We start from the raw sequence: 20552 nt of genomic DNA, 5'->3' as shown, positions 1-20552 counted from the left end.
CCTACTGCGCAGCCGCATGCGTAAGGGTATAAAGGGATCCCCTGTGATGCGGACAATTGGCCGCGTCCGCCGGAAGTGACGGGACCCGGTAGCGGCGATAGAGGAAGCGGAGGATGGTGGCGTGGGAGCGATCCAGGCTTATGGGGCTGGTAGAAGCCCCAGGTATGTATAAAAGCCTTTTTCTATTTTTACTAATTATTCCTCTCTGGTTCCCTTTAAATCAGGATGATACCATTTATTGGCTAACTAAAAAGAATAAGAATAAGCAAGCTTTCGGCCTTGCAGCCTTCGTCGGGCTTACAATCCTGTATGCTTGCAGACTGATGGAACAGACACCTTTATACATGCAACATCAAAAGGGAAAACAGATTTTTTTTTCAAGCATAAATACATGTCATTAAGATGCCTAAAGTGAAACAGAACATCTACATGGGGTAGGGGGTTGTTAGCTGAGATAAGAATCCCTGTTTACACCATGCTCACAGACCTGAGAGTTGGACTGACACAGAGGTATCGAAAATTGAGTTCACAAGTTTAGCTATATAGGCTGAGAGTTTAAATATCATCAGCCTCATACCAATATAAAAAGTTTTTGTCCTTATGCAAGCCCTTGTCCACTGCTTTGAACCAATTTATAAATTTTGTTTCTGCTTTTAATCGATCATTTGACGTTTTGAAGCCACCCTTCAAGGCAGTGACACGAAGATCATACATGCTGTGTCCGTTGGAACGACCGAAAATGTGTAACAACTGGGAGTTCAGATTTGGTATCGTTAATAGTGTGCCTGTGTCCATTCATACATTTGCGCAGAGTTTGTCCAGTTTCTCCCACGTACATAACATTGGGGCATTTAGCACACATGATCAGATATACCAAAATGGTGGAACCACAGGAAAATGTGCCTTGTACTCTGTACTCCTGTTGTGAACCTGGTATCGTTAACCTGTCAGTGGAGTAAATGTGTCTGCAGGTCCCACACCTTTTTTGTCGGCAGGGTTCCGTTTTGTTGAGGCCTATTCAAAGAACTCCTGACAATCATCTGTTTTAGATTGTGTGGTTGCCGATATGACAAGGGGGGAGGTTTAGGTAATATCTTTCTCAGTCTGTGATCCTTGTGTAAATTGGGATGAAGTTCCTTAGCAATCCTCCTTAAAGTGAACCTAAAGCCGGTAAAAAAAAGAGATTAACTCACCTGGGGCCTCCCTCAGCCCCCTGGCCGCAATAGCAGCATAGGGGGCGATATACAGGCTGGGAACGCGAACAATCACTCGCGTTCCCATGCCTGTCGGCCGGTGACGGCGAAACCGGAAGTGCTCGCCGGCGGGTCCTGGGACATCGGAGCGGAGCTGCGAGGGCACCGATCGGCTGCAGGGGGCTGAGGGAGGCCCCAGGTGAGTTAATCTCATTTTTTTTACCGGCTTTAGGTTCACTTTAAGATTTACAGGAAAGAGGACAGTGTCCCTTTGGTTGTCACCTACAACCCACACCTGGAAATCTTAAGGAGGATTGCTAATTCCACCAGAAAGAGGACCGTGTCCCTTTCGTTGTCACCTACAACCCACACCTGGAACCAATCTAGCGCCACTCTTTACTACTGAATTATTGCTTTGTGTGTGGAGGGGACCAGGGGGAAATCCCCAATCCTAAGAGAACGGCTGCAGGACACAATTGGGTTCAAATAGTAGGAAATAAAAGCAGCGCCCTTCAGAAAATCTTTTTAACCAAGGCACTTTGTATTGACCTGAGGAAGTGGGCCAGCACCCATGAAATGCGTTGTCTTTTGTGCATGAATAAAAACTTATACTTACCCTAGTGGTTTGTCTTTTGAGGAGAAAAAATCTTTTTACTCCCAACATAAACACACCTAATATCAGATATAAAGGGCACCTCCAACAGTGTTTTTTAGACTAGCCATACCCTTAGGGGTCCCCTATTTTAAACCTTAGTGTTTCCAATAAGTCCAAGGAGTGCAACAGACCAGAACCTGCGGAGAAGACCTGGAACACCGAGCGGGAACGGTTATTTTCCTGTAGGCTCAAACATTTGTTGTAGTTCTTTGCAACTCACCCTTGTGAGTATAAAATGTACATCCTTCATCATACCAACACGTACAAACAATACTGCACCACTAGGCTCCTGGTCCCCCTGCATTTAGATACCTGAAGGCAGTTTATTTGACCGCCAGAAATCGTACCAGATTTCTCTGCTAGAAAGCCAGTCTCTTGTGCACACTATTCTGGCAGTTGGAGCATGCCACTAGCATCCATGGAGTGCTTTGAATTCCTGAGATTTCACTGTGAGAAGATAAATTAGTCCAAAATCTTTCAGATTTGACAATTTCTACTACCTACTGAAAGTGACAGGAACATAGAAAGAATAATGAATAGTGCATTTTACTCTGGGACAAAGTCCAACCAATGCATGTGTATTTTACATTTTATGATTGTTGTCCTTTAATTAATGGATTAATTCAGGATGTGAAAATGGAGAATACCACCCCCCAGTGCTATGCAATGGCATGAAAAAAGGTGCATATGGATATGACTAAAATTAACAGAAAAACGCCATCACTTGATTTCCAAAGCCAAGGCCACAATATCCTACTTAGTAGGTGCCAAGCCACAATTTTAATATCCAGATCCCATGACAACCACCCCTTTAGTGAGTATGACAGTCATACACTCACTTCCCTGCTTGCCATCATTAGATGCCAGATGGGGATTTAGTCAAGGTATTGAATTATGCAATGACCTTCTCATCACTTTTGTGGAGGGGAGCTACAGAGATCACAAAGCCATTGCTGTTTACCTCCAAACCGAGATATTTATGGGCATCTTTTACCATGCTATAGTATAAGGTTACGTATCCACTGTAGACGATTTGCAGCGTTTCCACCATAATGTAGAGGCCTGTTTGCACTGCTTGATGTCATTGTTTACATCCATATTTTTTCATGTTCTACATAAGTACCTGCGCGATTAGATAATAAAATATACCCACTGCACACATTTTATTTGTTGGCTGTCAGTAACCAATGTAGGGTGAATGTCACAGGTTGACATGGTGCCACAAAGACTATTTAGGGGGGCATTGTTGTATAGGAGGTCACTGTAATTGCAATGTATAGTAGGGGAAGGAAGCTGAGAGACAGTATATTGTACATGCAACATGTTATTGTCCTTGTGTCATCCCTGTCTTGCTGAGTCCTCACAGAACTTGTCAGAGGCAGGACAATGACTCTGTAGTGAGCACAGCACACAGCTTCACATTGACTGTATCTGGAGAGAGAGATGCTTGTCAGAAATTGTTTATGGATCAGTGTTGTGCACTGACTGCTGCAGCTTGGGAAGTCTTCCAGGGAGGAAACAGAGGAACAAACTACATGTTGCTTTGAAGATAAAACATAGACTGCATCACACAATAGAAGACTGAGACATGGAAGTACATTGTGATGGGGATTGGTGACATAGAAGCTATGAGCTACCAGGAACTTCCTGATAAATGAGGAGAAAATCAAAGGCTTCAATTCATCAAGCATTACCGCATTCGGTAATGCTAAAAACAGCTGACTTAAGGGAGCACTTTAGAAAATGTTAATTCATCAAAGCTGTTACCGAATGAGAAGCTGAAATGACACAGCAATGAGATAAATTACCGACATGTGCTCAACAAATGTTAATTCATCAAGGTTCCCACATTCGCTAACACATTCGGTGTTTATCTCAAGCTCTCCCCTGTCGTTACAGGCTTCGAAAGCCTTCTGTGTGAATGTTTTCATGATAAGCAGGAGCAGGCAGCCAATAGAAACAGCCCATGTTCTCCTGCAAGTGCCGCTGATAGGTCACACAGGCTTCTCCACACAAGCTTTCAGACCCCCCAAGCAGTGAGCAGAGAGAACGGGTCAAAATATATCCCCAGATTCCCTTTGGTGGTGTAACCCTTTCAGGCCCTGTTTGATAATGCAAAGATGCTGGTGGTGAAATCACCAAGCATGACATTTGTAATGTCTCCAGGAAGTTCATCTACGTTGTGGCAAATAAATAAAATGTTAAGAAAGACTGATGGACAGATTCAGAGCAGCAGAGGCAGTACAAGTAACAGTAACTATAACACGTTTACATGTAAAGGGATGTCTGGATGCCTTCTATTGTTATCAGCTTGTAACAACACAGAGACATTCCAAGCTGCTCTGCACCACTCTGCTGTTATCAAACAGCCTTTGATGAATTGAAGCCTAGTAGTTCGGTAACTTAACGAACCTCTACCGCACATGGGAAAATATTGATGAATTAGCACAGTGAAGTGTAAAATACCGAATGCGGTATTTTAAGGACTGGGGTTTTGTTATCGAACACCCTTTGATGAATTGAAGCCAAAGTCTTTTATTTTTCCTTTGAATCAAACTGTTATTCTGGCTGGTTACCAGCTTTACTTTCTTTTTGCAGTCTAGTATAAATCTTGTGGCTGTAAATGTATGCATTGATAGGATGAATGTTATTATGTAATTAACAGACTCACTGATAGTGTGCATGGTACCAGTCGTTATTGTAATTATGCAAGAATCTAAATATTCACATTTAAATTAATATCTGTGTAGACTAGTGGAAAATCAATACATGTTCCCTCATTATTTAGCTTTACTTACTTTGTCAGCTCCATTTACATGCTAGATTAAACTCACCCGGGATGGCTGATAAAGTCCACCTTGAGCGAGAATCTAGTGTATGTAAAAGAGCCCATCATCGCCTAATCTGGCAAGCCAGATCTTAAAGGGAACCGTAGGTGAGGGGGATATGGAGACTGACATGCTTATATTCTTTTAAATAATGTACGTTGCCTGGCTGTCCTGCTGATTATCTGCCTCTCATACCTTAAAGGAATACTTAAGTCTAAAAAAAAAATGATATTTACTCACCCGGGGCATCCCTCAGCCCCTGAAGCTGGATGGTGCCCTCGCAGCCCCGCTCCGATCGTCCTGTCCCTGCCGGCGGCTACTTCCGTGTTCGGCGAGAGCCGCCGACAGGCTGGGAACGCGAGTGATTTTCCGCGTTCCCAGCCGCTATATCACCCTCTATGCTGCTATAGCGTATACCGTATATACTCGCATATAAGCCGACCCGCATATAAGCCGACCCCCCAACTTTTCCATGAAAAACCAGGGAAAAATGATTGACCCCCATATAAGCCGGGGGTAGGAAATGCTGGCCACGTGATCCCCCCAGTGTGTCCCAGTATAGCTAGTATAGTGCCCAGTAAGGGTAGGTAGTGCCCCAGTATAGCTAGTATAGTGCCCAGTTTAGCCAGTATAGTGCCCAGTATAGGTAGGTAGTGCCCCAGTATAGCTAGTATAGTGCCCCAGTATAGCTAGTATAGTGCCTCAGTATAGCTAGTATAGTGCCCCAGTATAGCTAGTATAGTGCCCAGTTTAGCTAGTAAAGTGCCCAGTTTAGCTAGTATAGTTCCCAGTATAGCTAGTATAGTGCCCCAGTATAGGTAGGTAGTGCCCCAGTATAGCCAGTATAGTGCCCCAGTATAGCTAGTATAGTGCCCAGTTTAGCTGGTAAAGTGCCCAGTTTAGCTAGTGTAATTCCCAGTATAGCTAGTATAGTGCCCCAGTATAGGTAGGTAGTGCCCCAGTATAGGTAGGTAGTGCCCCAGTATAGCTAGGTAGTGCCCCAGTATAGCTAGTAAAGTGCCCAGTTTAGCTAGTATAGTGCCCCAGTATAGGTAGGTAGTGCCCCAGTATAGGTAGGTAGTGCCCCACTTTAGCTAGTATAGTGCCCAGTTTAGCTAGTATAGTGCCCAGTTTAGGTAAGTAGTGCCCAGGTATAGCTAGTATAGTACCCAGTGTAGGTAGGTAGTGGCCAGTATAGTGCTCTGCTCGCCCCCCTCCCGCCGCCGCCGCGGCTGCTGCTGCTATTACCTGCAGCGGCTTCCTCTTCCCCGGCGCTTCCTCTTCCCCGCTCTGCGCTCTCATGCCCGTATGAAGAGATCACAGCAGCGCGCTCGGCGCTGCTGCTGTGACGATGCAGGGGGCAGGAAAGAGCGGTTCCCCTGGTAACGGCGATACAGATCGCCGCTACAGGGAGCCGCGCTCTTTCCTGCCCCCTGCATCGTCACAGCAGCAGCGCCGAGCGCGCTGCTGTGATCTCTTCATACGGGCATGAGAGCGCAGAGCGGGGAAGAGGAAGCGCCGGGGAAGAGGAAGCCGCTGCAGGTAATAGCAGCGGCGGCGGCGGGAGGGGGTAGCGGGGGCCGCGGACCACGGACCACCAGGTAAGACTCGCATACAAGCCGACCCCCCAACTTTTGACCCCCTTTTTGGGGGTCAAAAATTCGGCTTGTATGCGAGTATATACGGTATGTTATACGCTATAGCAGCATAAAGGGTGGTATAGCGGCTGGGAACGCGGAAAATCACACGCGTTCCCAGCCTGTCGGCGGCTCTCGCCGAACACGGAAGTAGCCGCCGGCAGGGACAGGACGATCGGAGCGGGGCTGCGAGGGCACCATCCAGCTTCAGGGGCTGAGGGATGCCCCGGGTGAGTAAATATCATTTTTTTTTTTTTTTAGACTTAAGTGTTCCTTTAAGCCATAGACCCTGAACAAGCATGCAGATCAGATGTCTGACAAAACTGACAAGATTAGCTGCATGCTTGTTTCATGTGTGTGATTTAGACCATATGTTTAAAAGGAAATAAATATGGCCATAGGTCTCAAGCTTTGGGGTCCTTTTAAGCAAAGTCCAATGCCTGAATGACCCCCAAGCACATTTTTCTCCTACTTACCCCACCCACCGGCAGCAACTCCTTCATGGGCCTCATGTCATCCCTTTCCCCCTTTCATAGCAACAGAATGTGCTTGCTTAGCATTGGGGAAGTACACATATCTGAACTGAAGCTGAGAGAACCAATAATTTTATCATCTGCAGTTGCTAGGTCAGTAAACACCAGCAGCCAGACTACCATCTTCAGGAAGACCCATTGACACTGCAGAGCAATGTGTCCATTAACTTTAGCTTAAGTTGTCAGTGCAGCAGTAAATGGAGTGTTTCAACTCATTGCTGGAGAGGAAACTTTCCCATGGAAATGTGATGCTTAGCTGAAAGAACCCATTCTAATGATTGAGATTTTCAAATGAGAAAGATCTAAGTTTTGATGTCAAAATTACTTTCTTGTAGCAGATTATTAGCCACAGTGGCTAATAATGGCTAAGCCACAGTGGCTGATGGTAGTGATTTAATTATGTCCAAAGGTATCTTCGGACCACAAAGCTTTGTCCAAATTTGTAAAAACGTCATGCGTTATATCATTGCCTGTTTTATATGTGTATGGTATATGTACCTCCTTTTTAATGTCCAGTGTATACAGTATATGTAGTATGCAGTGTATACAGTATATGTATAATGTTGTCAGTATACAGAAATCAAGTCCTGAGTAAGACTTCTTAACCAAAAGCTGTACTGCTTTTCTTCGAAGTTACCCAATAAATGGTATCATCCTGATTCAAAACTTCTTTTGTTTACTGTATATGTGTATGAGGAGAGACTTTAGATGTAGAGGTCATAAAACTGTGCCTTCCCCTCGCTCCCTCACCAAGGTGCTCCCAGTGGCCTACGGTCACAATCTTTACTCATGTGACATTAGGTGCGTACACACACACTACTAAAGAGAACGATGGGTCCGTCAGACCCTCCCGCTGGGTGGTCGTTCTCCCGACAGTAGTGCGTGTGTACAGTCTTTATGCAGACTGATAAGGCCGTTTCGGAACGATCCGCTCAGCGAATCGTTCAGAAACAGCCTTATCAGACTGCACACAGACTGTACACACGCACTACTGTCGGGAGAACGACCGCCCAGCGTGAGGGTCTGACGGACCCGTCGTTCTCTTTAGTAGTGCGTGTGTACGCACCTATTGGTGGCAGGATTAGCAGGTGCAAGTGTTTATTTAGCATGGGACAGCACTCCTTTGAGGTAACACAATGAACATTAGCATCAATTAGGTACACACCATACAATTTTCTGTTATATTTACCTGCCAGATAGATTTTATCTAACTTGTTGGAACATGTTGGAGAAAAACTATCTGGCAGGTAAATAGAACAGAAAATCTAACAGTAAATTGTATGGTGTGTACCTAGCATAACACACATGATGTAAAATAACCTAAGAGGTTGATTTGATTGACTCTCGGACTCAGTACTGATAAATGTATTTTCCTCTCCCCACATTTGACTACCACTTCATTACCACATTAGCACAAGTCGTTGGATGATACCAGCTATAGGATCTATGTTAAAACAAGATTTGGATCATCTAATCCTGATTGCACTGTGACGAAGCCTACCTGTTTTATACTGTTTACTTATTTTTGTTTGTGAAAATATAAATAATGAATCATCTGAGTTGTGTATAGTAGCTTGAGTAGGATGCAGAGGAACAATTTAGTACAGGGAACCATTACTTGTTACTGTGGTATGCACACTCAGGAGTAGATGTATTTCATCACCAAGTTAGGCAGCTGATGAGGCAGCAAATGTGATCCCTAATGGTCTGACTATGTGTTCCACAGCTGTCTTTTGTACAATAAATATAGCGAAATAATGGGTAAGCATAAATTGCAAGCAAGGCTACACTGTTATAATAATTTTATCATGAATTGTCCAACTCTTACATAATTCCACACTGCTAGGAGTTCTGATTCACCATGAGCTTGCTGGGTAATCTGTAATTCTTATTAATTCCATTTGTGATTGCTTCCTACAGAAATAAATGTGAGTAGAGATAATCAATGGGGTACTAATGATTTTGGCTTGCAGGCAAATTTAATGCAAGTTGTATGCAGCATGGAATTAGTCCAATGGAAGCTTGGCACAAGATATTACTAATAATTAGTATATTGGTAATACCTGAACAAACTTGTATTTCTTATTCCTGTTTTCAATGTATAACACTAATCTCCCCTCCCCTCTCTGCGCGCCTAACACTAACCTTCCCTACCCTCTGCTCCTAACACTCAATAACGCTCTGTGAGTTTGGTTACATTGGCTATCATTCATAAAGCATTCCCGCATGCGGAAATGCTGAAAACAGCCGACTTTACCGAACACATAGCAAGATCTCCATTCACAAAGGCTCTTTCCGCATGAAAAGCTGACATTACTGAGCAGAGCGATAAATCACCGCCTTGTGCGGTGACTATCGTAACAAATGTAACAAAACGTTAATTCATAAAGATTTACGCAAGCGGTATCAGGACGGGAAATACCGCTCCCTTGGATGTGGCGATAACCATGTTAAGTTAATGGAGACACAGACCTCCCAGGCAGCTGCAGTAGAGAGGAACACGGAAAAATGTATCAACGCGGCAGCTTCCTGTGTTTCCGCAAGCCTACCGCCTGCCTACCACCAGCCTAGTTCGGGAAATCTCCGCACTGCTATCGCAACTGGCAACATTTTTATGAATGAGCAGCCAGAAGTCTAAAATACCGAAAGCTGTGTTTTCCCGCATGGATTTACTTTACCGACCACACTTTTATGAATGATAGCCATTGTAGCCAACCTGTCCCCATGGTTTGGGGCCCTCGGCTCTGTCACTGCCAAGTGCTTGAGGTATTGCTGTAGTGCCTGCGTCAAACGTAAGCTACCAACGCCTGCTATTTGAGATTTTTAACCATATAGCCGAACATATTGCCTATTGTTTCTACCACCCCTGCCACTTGGTTATATCCTTGCTTAGTGTCTGATGTCTGTGCCAAATCTGAACACCTGGTCCCCCATAGCCACAAATTAGCATTTCAGTTTATCGGTGTTTCCTGTTAATACTGACTGGACCAGTTTCAAACTGCATTTCATTTGCATTAAAGAGTAACTGTCAGGCTGCAAAAGCTAATTTAAACCTCTAGTCTCCTGTGTTAAACAGTTTAGAAGGAAGCCAAAAAGACATTACTGAAGATAAAGATCTATCTTACCTTTGATGTATGCTTATCAGCAAAGCTTAGAGCTAAGCTGGACGCAAGCCGCATAACATACTGCAAAGCATTCTGGGGCCCTCCCCTCGGCTGCTAAGGAGAAGACGGGATCAAGTTTCAGCAGCTTCTAAAACTCAGTCCAGCCACAGCACAGATAAATCTCGGGGCAGCATAGACTGCAGGAGTCCGCTATTGTTCCTAGCCACATGGCTCATTAATATTCACTGCAAACTAGTGTTATTCAGTATGAGCTGTTCTGTGATCAGAAGCAGGCAGGACATGACGACACATTTGGCTTCACAAACATGGAACCTGCCATGAGCTGTCAGGAGCATCATTCTCTGCATATACTATATACAAATTCTGTGGAATCCAAACGTGGACAGTGAAATGCATATGTAATGTAAGTACAGCCAATCTTTAGCTACTGATATATGTGTTTATTTTCTCTGAGACCCTATACCTAACAGCTCCTCTTTAAAGCCATAATTTTTAGCATCTTTATTTATCCTCTCTAGTGTTTAGGTTGATGTACCATCTTTATATATGTGCTACAAATAAAATGTAGCAGTGAATGCATAATCTGGAGATACAATTAGATCTTACTAATGCACTTTTCACTTTGTTTTGCTTACAGGAGCCGAGCACTAAACGGGTTAAACCACTTTCAAGGGTTACATCACTAGCAAATCTCATTCCCCCAGTACGGGCAACTCCCTTGAAGCGCTTCAGCCAGTCACTCCAGGTAAGTGAGCTCTTTTTTGAAATTTCTGTTTTCTATAACTGTTAACTCGGATCTCCAAAACCAGCCTTAACCCTTTTGCAGCCAATCTATTTAGAAGCTTGCAAGTGCTCCAGACCAATTTATTGTAGCACATTTTTTTTTATTTCTTTTGTTACATTTTCCTTTTTCTAATTAGTACTGCTGTAAAGTGTACTTATGGCCACTTATCACTAGGGGCAGTGTGAGACAATAACATAGGACTTCTGCTTTCAGTTTCTATATTTTCTGTTAGTATGAGAGAGATGTAAGTTTTCCAAGAATTTACAGCACAAAAAGTTTTGCAGATTGGAGTCAAAAGCAGTGCACTAATGGGTTAAATAAGCATTTTATAGGAGTAATACACTTTCATAACTACTGTATGTTTTTGAAAGGATTTAAGAGAGCTTGAGGTATGATCATATAATTTAAAAAAACTTGGTTACCTTATCCGGAGGGCTGGGCAGATCAGGTAGCCGCCATCCCTGCCGCTCTCTGCCACTCTTGAGGCCCGTGCTGCCCCACTTTCACTTTCATGACCTCTAGGTCACAACGCTGGAAGGAAAGAGATCCATCTCTCTCCCAGCGTTCAGGGAGGCGGGGGAGCTGCAAGGGGCATGGCCAGGGAGAGAGAGCTGCCCAACGGCAGCTCTGGAAAGCCTGCAGGAACACCCCTAGTGGGCATTTTGAGCAGAGAATCCCTCTCCTCCAATTACCCTCTGAGATAGCAACAAATATTGTCGCTAATTTAGGGGGGATATAGCACGGCGGTGGGGGAGGCAGAGAGGGCGGTGGGGGGACACAGAGGCATGTCATGAGGCAGAGAACATGCCTCTGTGTCCCATCTACCCCACACACGCACCACCTTGAGTTCTCTTCAACACAGTTTTCACATTTAAAAAGTTCTTGGGTCCTATATTTACATAAATCTTGTGTGAAGAACACATCTGAGCCATGCAGTGTTGAGCTGCCGCCAATTGGGCAGAATCTTGCTCATAATTGTGTTAGCACAAATTTCTAATGGATAAAGTTCTTAGTATATGTTATAAACTTGAACACATAAACAATTTTAATGTGGACATGTAAATAAAACCAAACTCTAGGGAAGAAATAGCTTTGTATAGTATTTATCACATCCAATAATGTTATAGCATTGGCATTGGTACTAATAGTGTACATTAAGAGCACATGGAACAATTCACATCACTCGCTGTGCCTCAGCAAGACACTCAATCTAATGTTCCTAACACACTTCAAATTAGCAGCATAACAGGTGCATACACTACTTTTAGTTTCCGCCTGGAACATGTATTGTGTGTACCTGTTATGCTGGGCATACACGGCGTCGAGGGGAGGATTATCAATTGAGCCTGTTGGCTCGATTGATAATATCCGACGTGTCCGAACACCGCGGGGATCGATTCCGCGCTCGATCCCCGCAGGCGGACAATAGCGGCGAATCAAGCGTGTGATAAGAAGCGCCAGCGGGGACGAGCAGGAATCGATCCGTGCGGACGAGCGGGGACGCGGCGGGGGTCGATCCGACGGCTAACCGGCCGCCGGATCGACCCGTGTATGCCCGGCATTATGCTCCTAACATAAGCCTATTGTTGAAGCCAATGGTGCTCTCTCTTACTTTAAACTGTGTGAAAACTGGAGAGAAACATAGAGGTGAGTGCTCTGTCCAGGTTCTCCTCACTATACACTGGCTGCCTGATTTTCTATTGACTAATTCAAATGGCATAGCATTTGCTGATTGCATCTGCTTGCCAGAATATGCAGGGTCTAATGCTAAGTAGACACAATGCAATTTTCGGAAAGATTAACTGTCAGATCGACTATTTCCAACTAGAAATGGCACATGAAGCACATGATCAGTTTGATCAGCTGATAGATTTGTAAGCCTCTGATTTGCTGAGATGACTTCCTGGTTTAACACATGATCATGACCAGCAAATCAGAGGCTTACAAATCTATCAGCTGATCAAAACTGATCATGTGCTTCTCCATGCGTTCTCCAAGGCTGGGCCATCTCTATTTCAAACATGTCTGATCTGATTTCCGATCAATTTCTCCTTCACTTCTATGGACGGACATATTGGAAATCGTCGATCTGACAGTAAATCTGTCAGAAAATTGCATCATGTGTTACCTAGTATGAAACTAACTCACTGCTTTCCCTGCAGGAGTGGACCCACGCAGAATGCTTTGCATCTCAACAGGGGCCTACGCCTCCTGGGCCCCCAAGAAATGGCAAGCAGCACTGACACTCCCCGAGCACTCTTGTGCCCGAAAGCTCCATGCCTGCCTTGTCAGCAAGCAGATGCAATTTGCATGAGTTTTGCATTGAGAGTCATTTTCTGCAGCTTTTATAAGCAGGTGCTTCCTGGTCTGAGCACACACCTTCTTTGACTATCCACTGCATAGCCATGCACATTAAACTGTATAGTAAACAGGCATGATGAAACTGTTGGATGATTGGCATCAGATGACTGTATCCTTAACCATTATATACAGGTGGGAATTACCTTGTCACTTCGGGGACAATTTGCAAAAGACGATGACAATGCCACCAGATAGAACATTCAAGCAAAGCTCAGGGATGTAATACAAGAATGTGAAACTCAGAAGGTTCAGGCACATGGTACACTATCATCATCCATAATGAACGAGGAATGCCGTAACACCCCAAGTATGGGGGGGGGGAGGTAGAAGCAAAACAATGCCACCGATTGACCACGATTATCGTCCACATAGACTGATCCATCCTGGCTGATCCGTTCAGCCGATAATTGGTGTTAGTCAGTAGAAAACACAGGTATTGGACAATGATAAATGATTGTTAAATTCAAAGCCTTCAAGCATGGCTAGCTGTGTATTCCTGGATTCTCAGTTTTGAGCTTCTGCTAGCGATCTCATCAGTTGACCATTGTTGTGCTGTTGTTGAATTCACACAAGCCATTTTGCCATCAGACGTTGTTCAATCATTGCATTGTCATCAGTGATCATATGTTTGCTAACGATTAGGGTTCCAGCACTTCCTATTTTCAGGACTTCCATTGATTTAATATTAACCCTGCTAGTTCTGGAGTCAAATCATTAGGGGCAGCAATGGAAACTTGATGAATCATCTAACTTTATCTTTCTCTAAACAAAAGGTTTGTGTGTTGCTGTCTGTTACCCATTTCTTGTCAGATGGCAGAAATTTTCCGAGCGCTTTGCAGTTTGAAAACTCTTGCTAATGTAATGCTATGGGTGTGATCCCACTTGAGCGATCTGATTTTATAAAAATCCCCCCTAGCATTGCATTAGCAAGAGCTTTTTCAAATCACTAGCAATTAGAAATTGCTCCTAGTGGGTTTCTGGCCTCAAGCAGCATTAAAAACACAAAAGTAGTTCTAACACTATCCAAAAGTTAAAAAACAAAAACAAATCTGATTCATGGAGCTGAACTTTAAAATTAAGTATTGGCAGTAAGCCTAGAGCAACCATGAAGTCCAGACATGTTATTTTTTTGTAATGCAAAACATGGTCTACTTTGAAGTGAAGGCTTGTGAAATAATGTCAGAAGTGAGATCTTGTGCTCAGATCAGTGCATGCATGTGTGGGAAATGCACCCATAACACAGACATCTCTGTAATATATATTAGCGAGCAAGAGCTCTGAGTGCCTCCTGTCCTCCATATGGCTGTGGAAAGCATACAAAGGCAGCATTAACAGACAGGCATAAGATTGCTGAAGTCACCTCGGCCGCCTGTGTTTCATCCAGAAAGCAGCATATAGCGTGACTGGAACAGAAAATAGTGTACAGTCACTGGCCTGGAAAGATCCCACCTTGGCAGCTGCAGCAGCCTCCTTCTGTAACGTTTTGGGGACAGATGTTTAATACTTTGCAGGAGCTGCCCGTATGAAGAGGTCAAGGAAAATATGTCTTAAGTCTGAAAGAGAGGCTTTATTAGTTACAGTTGTGAGCACCAATGTGGAAAGTTAAATTATGTTTTGGCTAGATTTCTTTCTGAGTCCAAAGCTTCCTTTTTTGTGGCTTGAACAGCTGTTGCCTTGCTTAAATGCTTGTACTGTTGAATTAGTGTGTGCCTTTTTTCTTTTTTATATTTTATAAACACCACAGAGTTGCTGTTAGTGGCTTGTGGTGTTCGTCTGCTTGCCTTCCCCAATTTTGTTTGGCTTACTGTTTGAATTTGGCACAAAATCGTAGAATCAGCAGTGATCAAAGTAGTAACTGGTATCATAGTCCACTTTAAGGAGACAGCATAAAGGTGAATACACTGAAAAATGCATTCTTCCAATTTACATACCTGTGGTCAGCTACAGCAGCACACGATTTTCTTGGTGCTAAATGTGTTCTCTACACCCCCCCCCCCCCCCCCCCCCCAATGTGTTCAGCTCCAGGAAAAACCTGCATAACAGAACAATTGCAAGGGGGACATGATTCTGAAATGGAATACTGAGCAACAATGAAAAGAAGATAGTGAAGGTTTCCCTACATGCGCTGAATTGTGCTTAGGTTAGAAGAATCCTTAAACTGAGAAAATTTAAGGAAAGTAAACATTACATAAGGAAATAAAGTGCAATGGATACTTTCAAACAATGAACTTGGGTTTTAAAAGACTAGTGCACTTACAAATGCATTACTGCTATTTAATCTTCCTCGGTAGAGGATCTTTATGCTCTCCAAATGTAATTATACAATAATCCTGCTGTTCCGGTGCCACTAGCAGCCTCTGGAAGCTCTATTGATTCGTTCTTGCTTATGCACTTTCTAGCCAGTATAGGAGAACACGCTAAAACCAGCGCAGGAGATTTGGGCGCAGTGCAGGAGATTTGAGCGCAGCTGGCGCCACCATAGGCCGTAATAGGAATTACAGCTATAGCAGGCACGGAGTAACTTCAGCGCCGTCAGAAGACGGAGCTGAAGTTACTTTTAAAACATAATAATCCGGCTTCCAGCAATTGCTGGAAGCCGAATTATTTCATTCCCCACTATCCATGGTGGCCTGGAGGGGGAATAGTATTTAATACGGCCGTGACTTGTGCGGCAGCAGGATCAGCCATATACCGGCTGAATCCTGCGCCCAAGTCTCCAGCGCCGTTATCTCTCGTACGCAGTATAGGTCCTCATTTGGTGCACATGAAACAGTCTTTTAGTTTGGGATAAAAAGGGGGCCTGTTTTTTCTGCACACAGACAGTAAGGGCATATTTACTTTGGAGGTATGAATCTTTATAATGGGACAGAATAATGAACATGGAAATATTTTGAAATATGCATATTATTGCAGAAGAGCATTCCCCAGCTAGCTTGTGAGCACGTTCTGGGTGTTGTTTCACACATCACTAGTTACCTTCATGAATATCAAGCAGTATACTGACAGTTATTGTTGAAGTTTTCTCTAAGGTTTATATGCATACAAGTGTTATTCCTTTATTTTTACTGCAGCGTTCCATCAGCTTCCGAGGTGACAGTCGTCCTGATTTATTTACACCAAGACCTTGGTCCAGAAATGCCCCTCCTCCCATCACAAAACGCAGGGATAGCAAGCTGTGGAGCGAGACCTTCGATGTTTGTGTTAATCAAGTGCTCACATCCAAGGAGATCAAGCGCCAGGAGGTTTGTGTTATTCATTTGTTCAGACTGCTAACGAATATTCTGCAAAGGCTGCTGAATAAAAAATACAGCTGGTTACACTTTATATACATGCGCAGCTTGCTGTGTTAATGCAGGCTAAGACAACCTGTGGCTGCCTGGCTACTGTGGAACATAGAACATGTAGAGGCTACCATGGTACCACAGGTGAAATAGCCGTGCACTGTGTGCGCAAAGCAATATTACTGTAATTTAGTGAATTAACCTCATAGTGTGCATGAGCCCTGTGAGATCACTTACTTTCCCCTTAGAAGAATATTACTATTATTGGTTAGTTATGGGCTCTCTTCTGAGCAGAGATAGGATTCAAGGAGAGTGCATAAGTGGCCATTTTCCCTCAAACAGTGACTCTACTTCCACCACACATGATGCCTGTGACAGAGGATGGGGATCTCAGTCTTTTTACCTCTGTGATCTTTGTTTGCTATATTTAAACAGAAGGTATTTGCAGTAATTCAGCTTTTAATTAAGCAAGTACATTTTTCCATGATGCATCACTCCCAAACATGCAAATCATATCTTTATGTTCCTAAAAGCCAGGCGAAAATCCAAAACCACTGTATAGTGAGCCTATATCTCATTTGTTTTACAGTGTCACACCAATTCAACATGCATACTGCTGTTTCAAACTTTATGGTCCTCCTCAGTGCATGGCATGGATTGATACAGCTCTATGGGATAGGGCTCGGACCAAAACCACAGAATACCCAGGTAGCTCATGGTGACCCCAAACCCATAGGAAAGTATGAGGGGCTCAAAAAGACCAGAAGCCCTCTTGCTAAAAAAAAAAAAAAAAAAGCAATGTTAAATGTAATTTTTCCTTCTTAAAACAGATGGCATTTGCAATAATTCCGCTTTATGTGAGCATATAAGGTGCCCCATGATGCATCACTCCATGATTTTACTTACTTCTCTGATGTATTTATTTGAGAACAAAGTTTCTGAGAACATTTTGTGAAGAACTGTATCTCATAAAATGTATATAAGCAGTTATAACACCAGTGCTTGCACACATCTGAGGAACAGATCTATCAAGACAGGTCAAAGAAAAACTGCTCACAGTAGTAGAATCTTTGAACCTCATTTAAGGATTCACTTTCACTTTTCTCCTGAGTTTTATCTCTGCAAATTTTTTACATGATATCTTCAAAATACCCTTTAAGCACCTATCAAAAAAAGTAAAAAGTACCAAACAGTAGAAAGGAAAAATGATATTAAATGTAAAATTTGAGAGTACTTTTATGCTTGCTGATGGCTAAAGTTTTTCTTTAACGATAAACGGAGAAATGTTTATTAGGACTCTTGTTTTGTTTAACAGGGAAAGTCTGATTGGTAATGGCACCAGTTTTGCTTCATGTTTCTTGTCTTAAATCTATCTTTGAGCAAGGTTATTTGGGATTTTATAAAGTAAAGATTACCTGTCAGAAGAGTCTAATATTCTGAAATAGCGGATTTCTTTTTTAAAGCTAACTACATTATTAAGGGCCCGTTTCCACTTGTGCGGTGCGGAATCGCCGCTGATTCCCCGCTGACAAAATTGCATGCGGGTGCGATTCCGCATGCGTATATAACCGCAATTTCGCATGCGATTTCGCATAGGTTAGTATTTATGCGATTTTAACCATGTCACTGCCTGTGTGATTTAACATCAGTTTCTATGCGAAATTGCATGTGAAATCGCGGTAAAATACGCATGCCAAAACCGCATGCGATTTCACTATTAAATACATTAACGGCGATTTGCATAGCGGTGTGTGGGGTGCAAATTCTGAGGGCTCTTCCGTGCAGATTTCTCCCGCACAGAAAAACGCTCAGAATTACTGACAAGTGGAAACAGGGCCATCCACTTGTATTGGCTATGCGAATCCGCATGCGGATAACGCATGCGGATTCGCTATAGTGGAAATGACTTGAGAAGTTCTGTTCAGTGACATGGATTTAATAAGCTGATCTAGGCCATATGTATACCCAAGTCTGTATGTCATAGTTGATAGATGGACAGTTTGTATATGACAGTTATGAAAGAACATCGTGTTTTTGTGTAACAAACGGTTTTTCTAATGATTTCTTCAGGCTATTTTTGAATTATCTCAAGGAGAAGAAGACTTAATAGAAGACTTGAAACTGGCAAAAAAGGTAAGTCAACAATGAAATAGGATTGGGAGATAAAGAGAAATAAGACTTTGTCCAGAAAATATTACAGTAGTAGAGTATTGTACTGACAGCCATCCAATCAGGATGATGCCATTTGTTAGCTATCTTTAGAAGATTCAAATAATATACTTTCGGTCTAAAAACCTCCTTCAGACATCCATTGTGTGTATTCCATCCACCCATGAAAATGCAACCTTTGCACAGATGAATATCAAAATGGCATGGAACTTTTTATGTATTTCTTTTTTTCTGCTATTGTGGATTAAACTTTTTATGCTACAAGGGTACAGCTGGTACCTAAGGTGTAAGGAGGAGTTCTGATTGCCTCCTCCATCCAGTTAATGAGGGAACATTAGCACGTCTACCCTTTGCTCATTCTGTTTCTCTGCCTCCATCTATAAAAACATGCCTCTGGTTGACTAAATACATTTTCATCTGTCAGGCATATCATGACCCAATGCTGAAACTCTCCATAATGACAGAAGAAGAATTGAATCAAATCTTTGGCACCTTGGATTCACTTATACCCCTCCATGAAGGTATTTTTCTGTTCATTTGACTTAATTTGACTCACTCCTATAACAAAGCCTATTTCAATGTGTTTTGTTGTTGTTCCATAGATCTTCTGGGACGCCTCCGTGATGTAAGGAAACCAGATGGATCCACAGAACACGTTGGGCACATCTTAGTGGGCTGGGTAAGATATGATAATCTGGCTGCATTCAATACATCATGAAATTGCATTGGGCAGACTATGTAAAATGTTTGAGTTTCCCTTACAAGAAAGAGTAAAATGTGACTTCTTCATGTTGGGAAATCAGGTTTACAAATTACAATACTGCTGTCCCAGACCATAATTCAATTCACTTTATCTCCAAAAGTTTTCTCATAGGAACTAATTTTTTATATTCTGTTTAAAATAACTTTTCCTTGGAAAAGTACCAACAAGTAGGGGAAAAGGTACTGCCAAAATTACTCTGATTATTGTCTTGCTTTCTAGTGTCTTAAAAGGCATTTTATTGATTTGGTGTAAAGATATAACCTAGGAGAAAAATGGCAAGCAAGAAAATACTCAAAATAATTTTGATAGAACCTTTTCACCTATTTTTTGGTACTTTTTCAATTGCAAAGTACTGTAAAATGATTATAAATACAAGATGAAATATAACTCCTGTGAGAAATTGCATATGGGTCCATAGCATTATAATGCCTTTTAAAACTCCCACAAGCAAGAAAAAGTATTTTTAAATTATCACCTAGGAGAAAACTTAGGAAAAAAGGTGAATTGAATAAGGGCCCCAGAGAGATGCTAGAACTTTTTAGTAATTCATTCTGCTGATATCTTTATCCATCTATGTAATTCTGTTTTGTGCTTTATTCTTTTTCTGAACTGTAGCTATCATATCTTTCATTTGGCTGTCATTATAAGTTACATGGAGTACAGCTGGAATATTACTTTCTTTGTGTGTGTGTGTGGAGGGGAGCAGCCCCTGCGATCACAAAGGGGGGGGGGGGGGGCACAGTTCTGTGGGGGAACTATACTTTCGATCTGGTGTTTTTGTGGCTACGCTTGTTAGGGAAGTAAAGATCATGATGGCCACAATTGTTTTATGACCCTTGTGAGATGGGCCACAAGGCCATTAAGGGCACCAAGGGGAGGCAAAGGAAGGGGTGTGAACATCAGGAGGGGGGGGGGACATCAGAGTTTCAACGGGGGGCCCCATGAATTATAGTAACTCTGCTGGTACTTACAATGGGCTCAGGGTGAACTTTACAGGTTACAAATAAATTAATAATTGTATGTTATGTAACCAATCCTAAATCTGCATGTTTAAATTGAAAAAATGTTAATGTTGGAAAAGCATTTATAGATAGTATGATGTCCTCTTCTTAAATATGTTTGTGTGTGAAGATACTTGAGATGATGTTACCCACAATAAGGTTATTTGGTGGTCAGTATAATTAATAAAGGGTTCATGCTTGAATAATATTGAGAAACACTGC

At 42.7% G+C, this 20552-nt stretch overlaps 1 protein-coding gene across 5 annotated transcripts in view; it reads left to right on the top strand.

Annotated features, from left to right (window-relative positions):
- ARHGEF3 (Rho guanine nucleotide exchange factor 3) overlaps nt 1–20552 on the top strand; it is a 679117-nt gene that overhangs the window by 627651 nt on the left and 30914 nt on the right. For all 5 annotated transcript variants that reach the window (XM_068253700.1, XM_068253704.1, XM_068253703.1 and 2 more), the window contains 5 exons: nt 10609–10716; nt 16188–16358; nt 18468–18530; nt 18991–19087; nt 19169–19245. In XM_068253700.1, the coding sequence (XP_068109801.1) occupies nt 10609–10716; nt 16188–16358; nt 18468–18530; nt 18991–19087; nt 19169–19245 (516 nt within the window). The remainder of the gene's footprint in view (nt 1–10608; nt 10717–16187; nt 16359–18467; nt 18531–18990; nt 19088–19168; nt 19246–20552) is intronic.

The sequence above is a fragment of the Hyperolius riggenbachi genome, chromosome 9 (assembly GCF_040937935.1).
Source record: "Hyperolius riggenbachi isolate aHypRig1 chromosome 9, aHypRig1.pri, whole genome shotgun sequence".
Taxonomy (NCBI): Eukaryota; Metazoa; Chordata; class Amphibia; order Anura; family Hyperoliidae; genus Hyperolius; species Hyperolius riggenbachi.
This window is presented reverse-complemented; position numbering and strand designations above follow the sequence as displayed.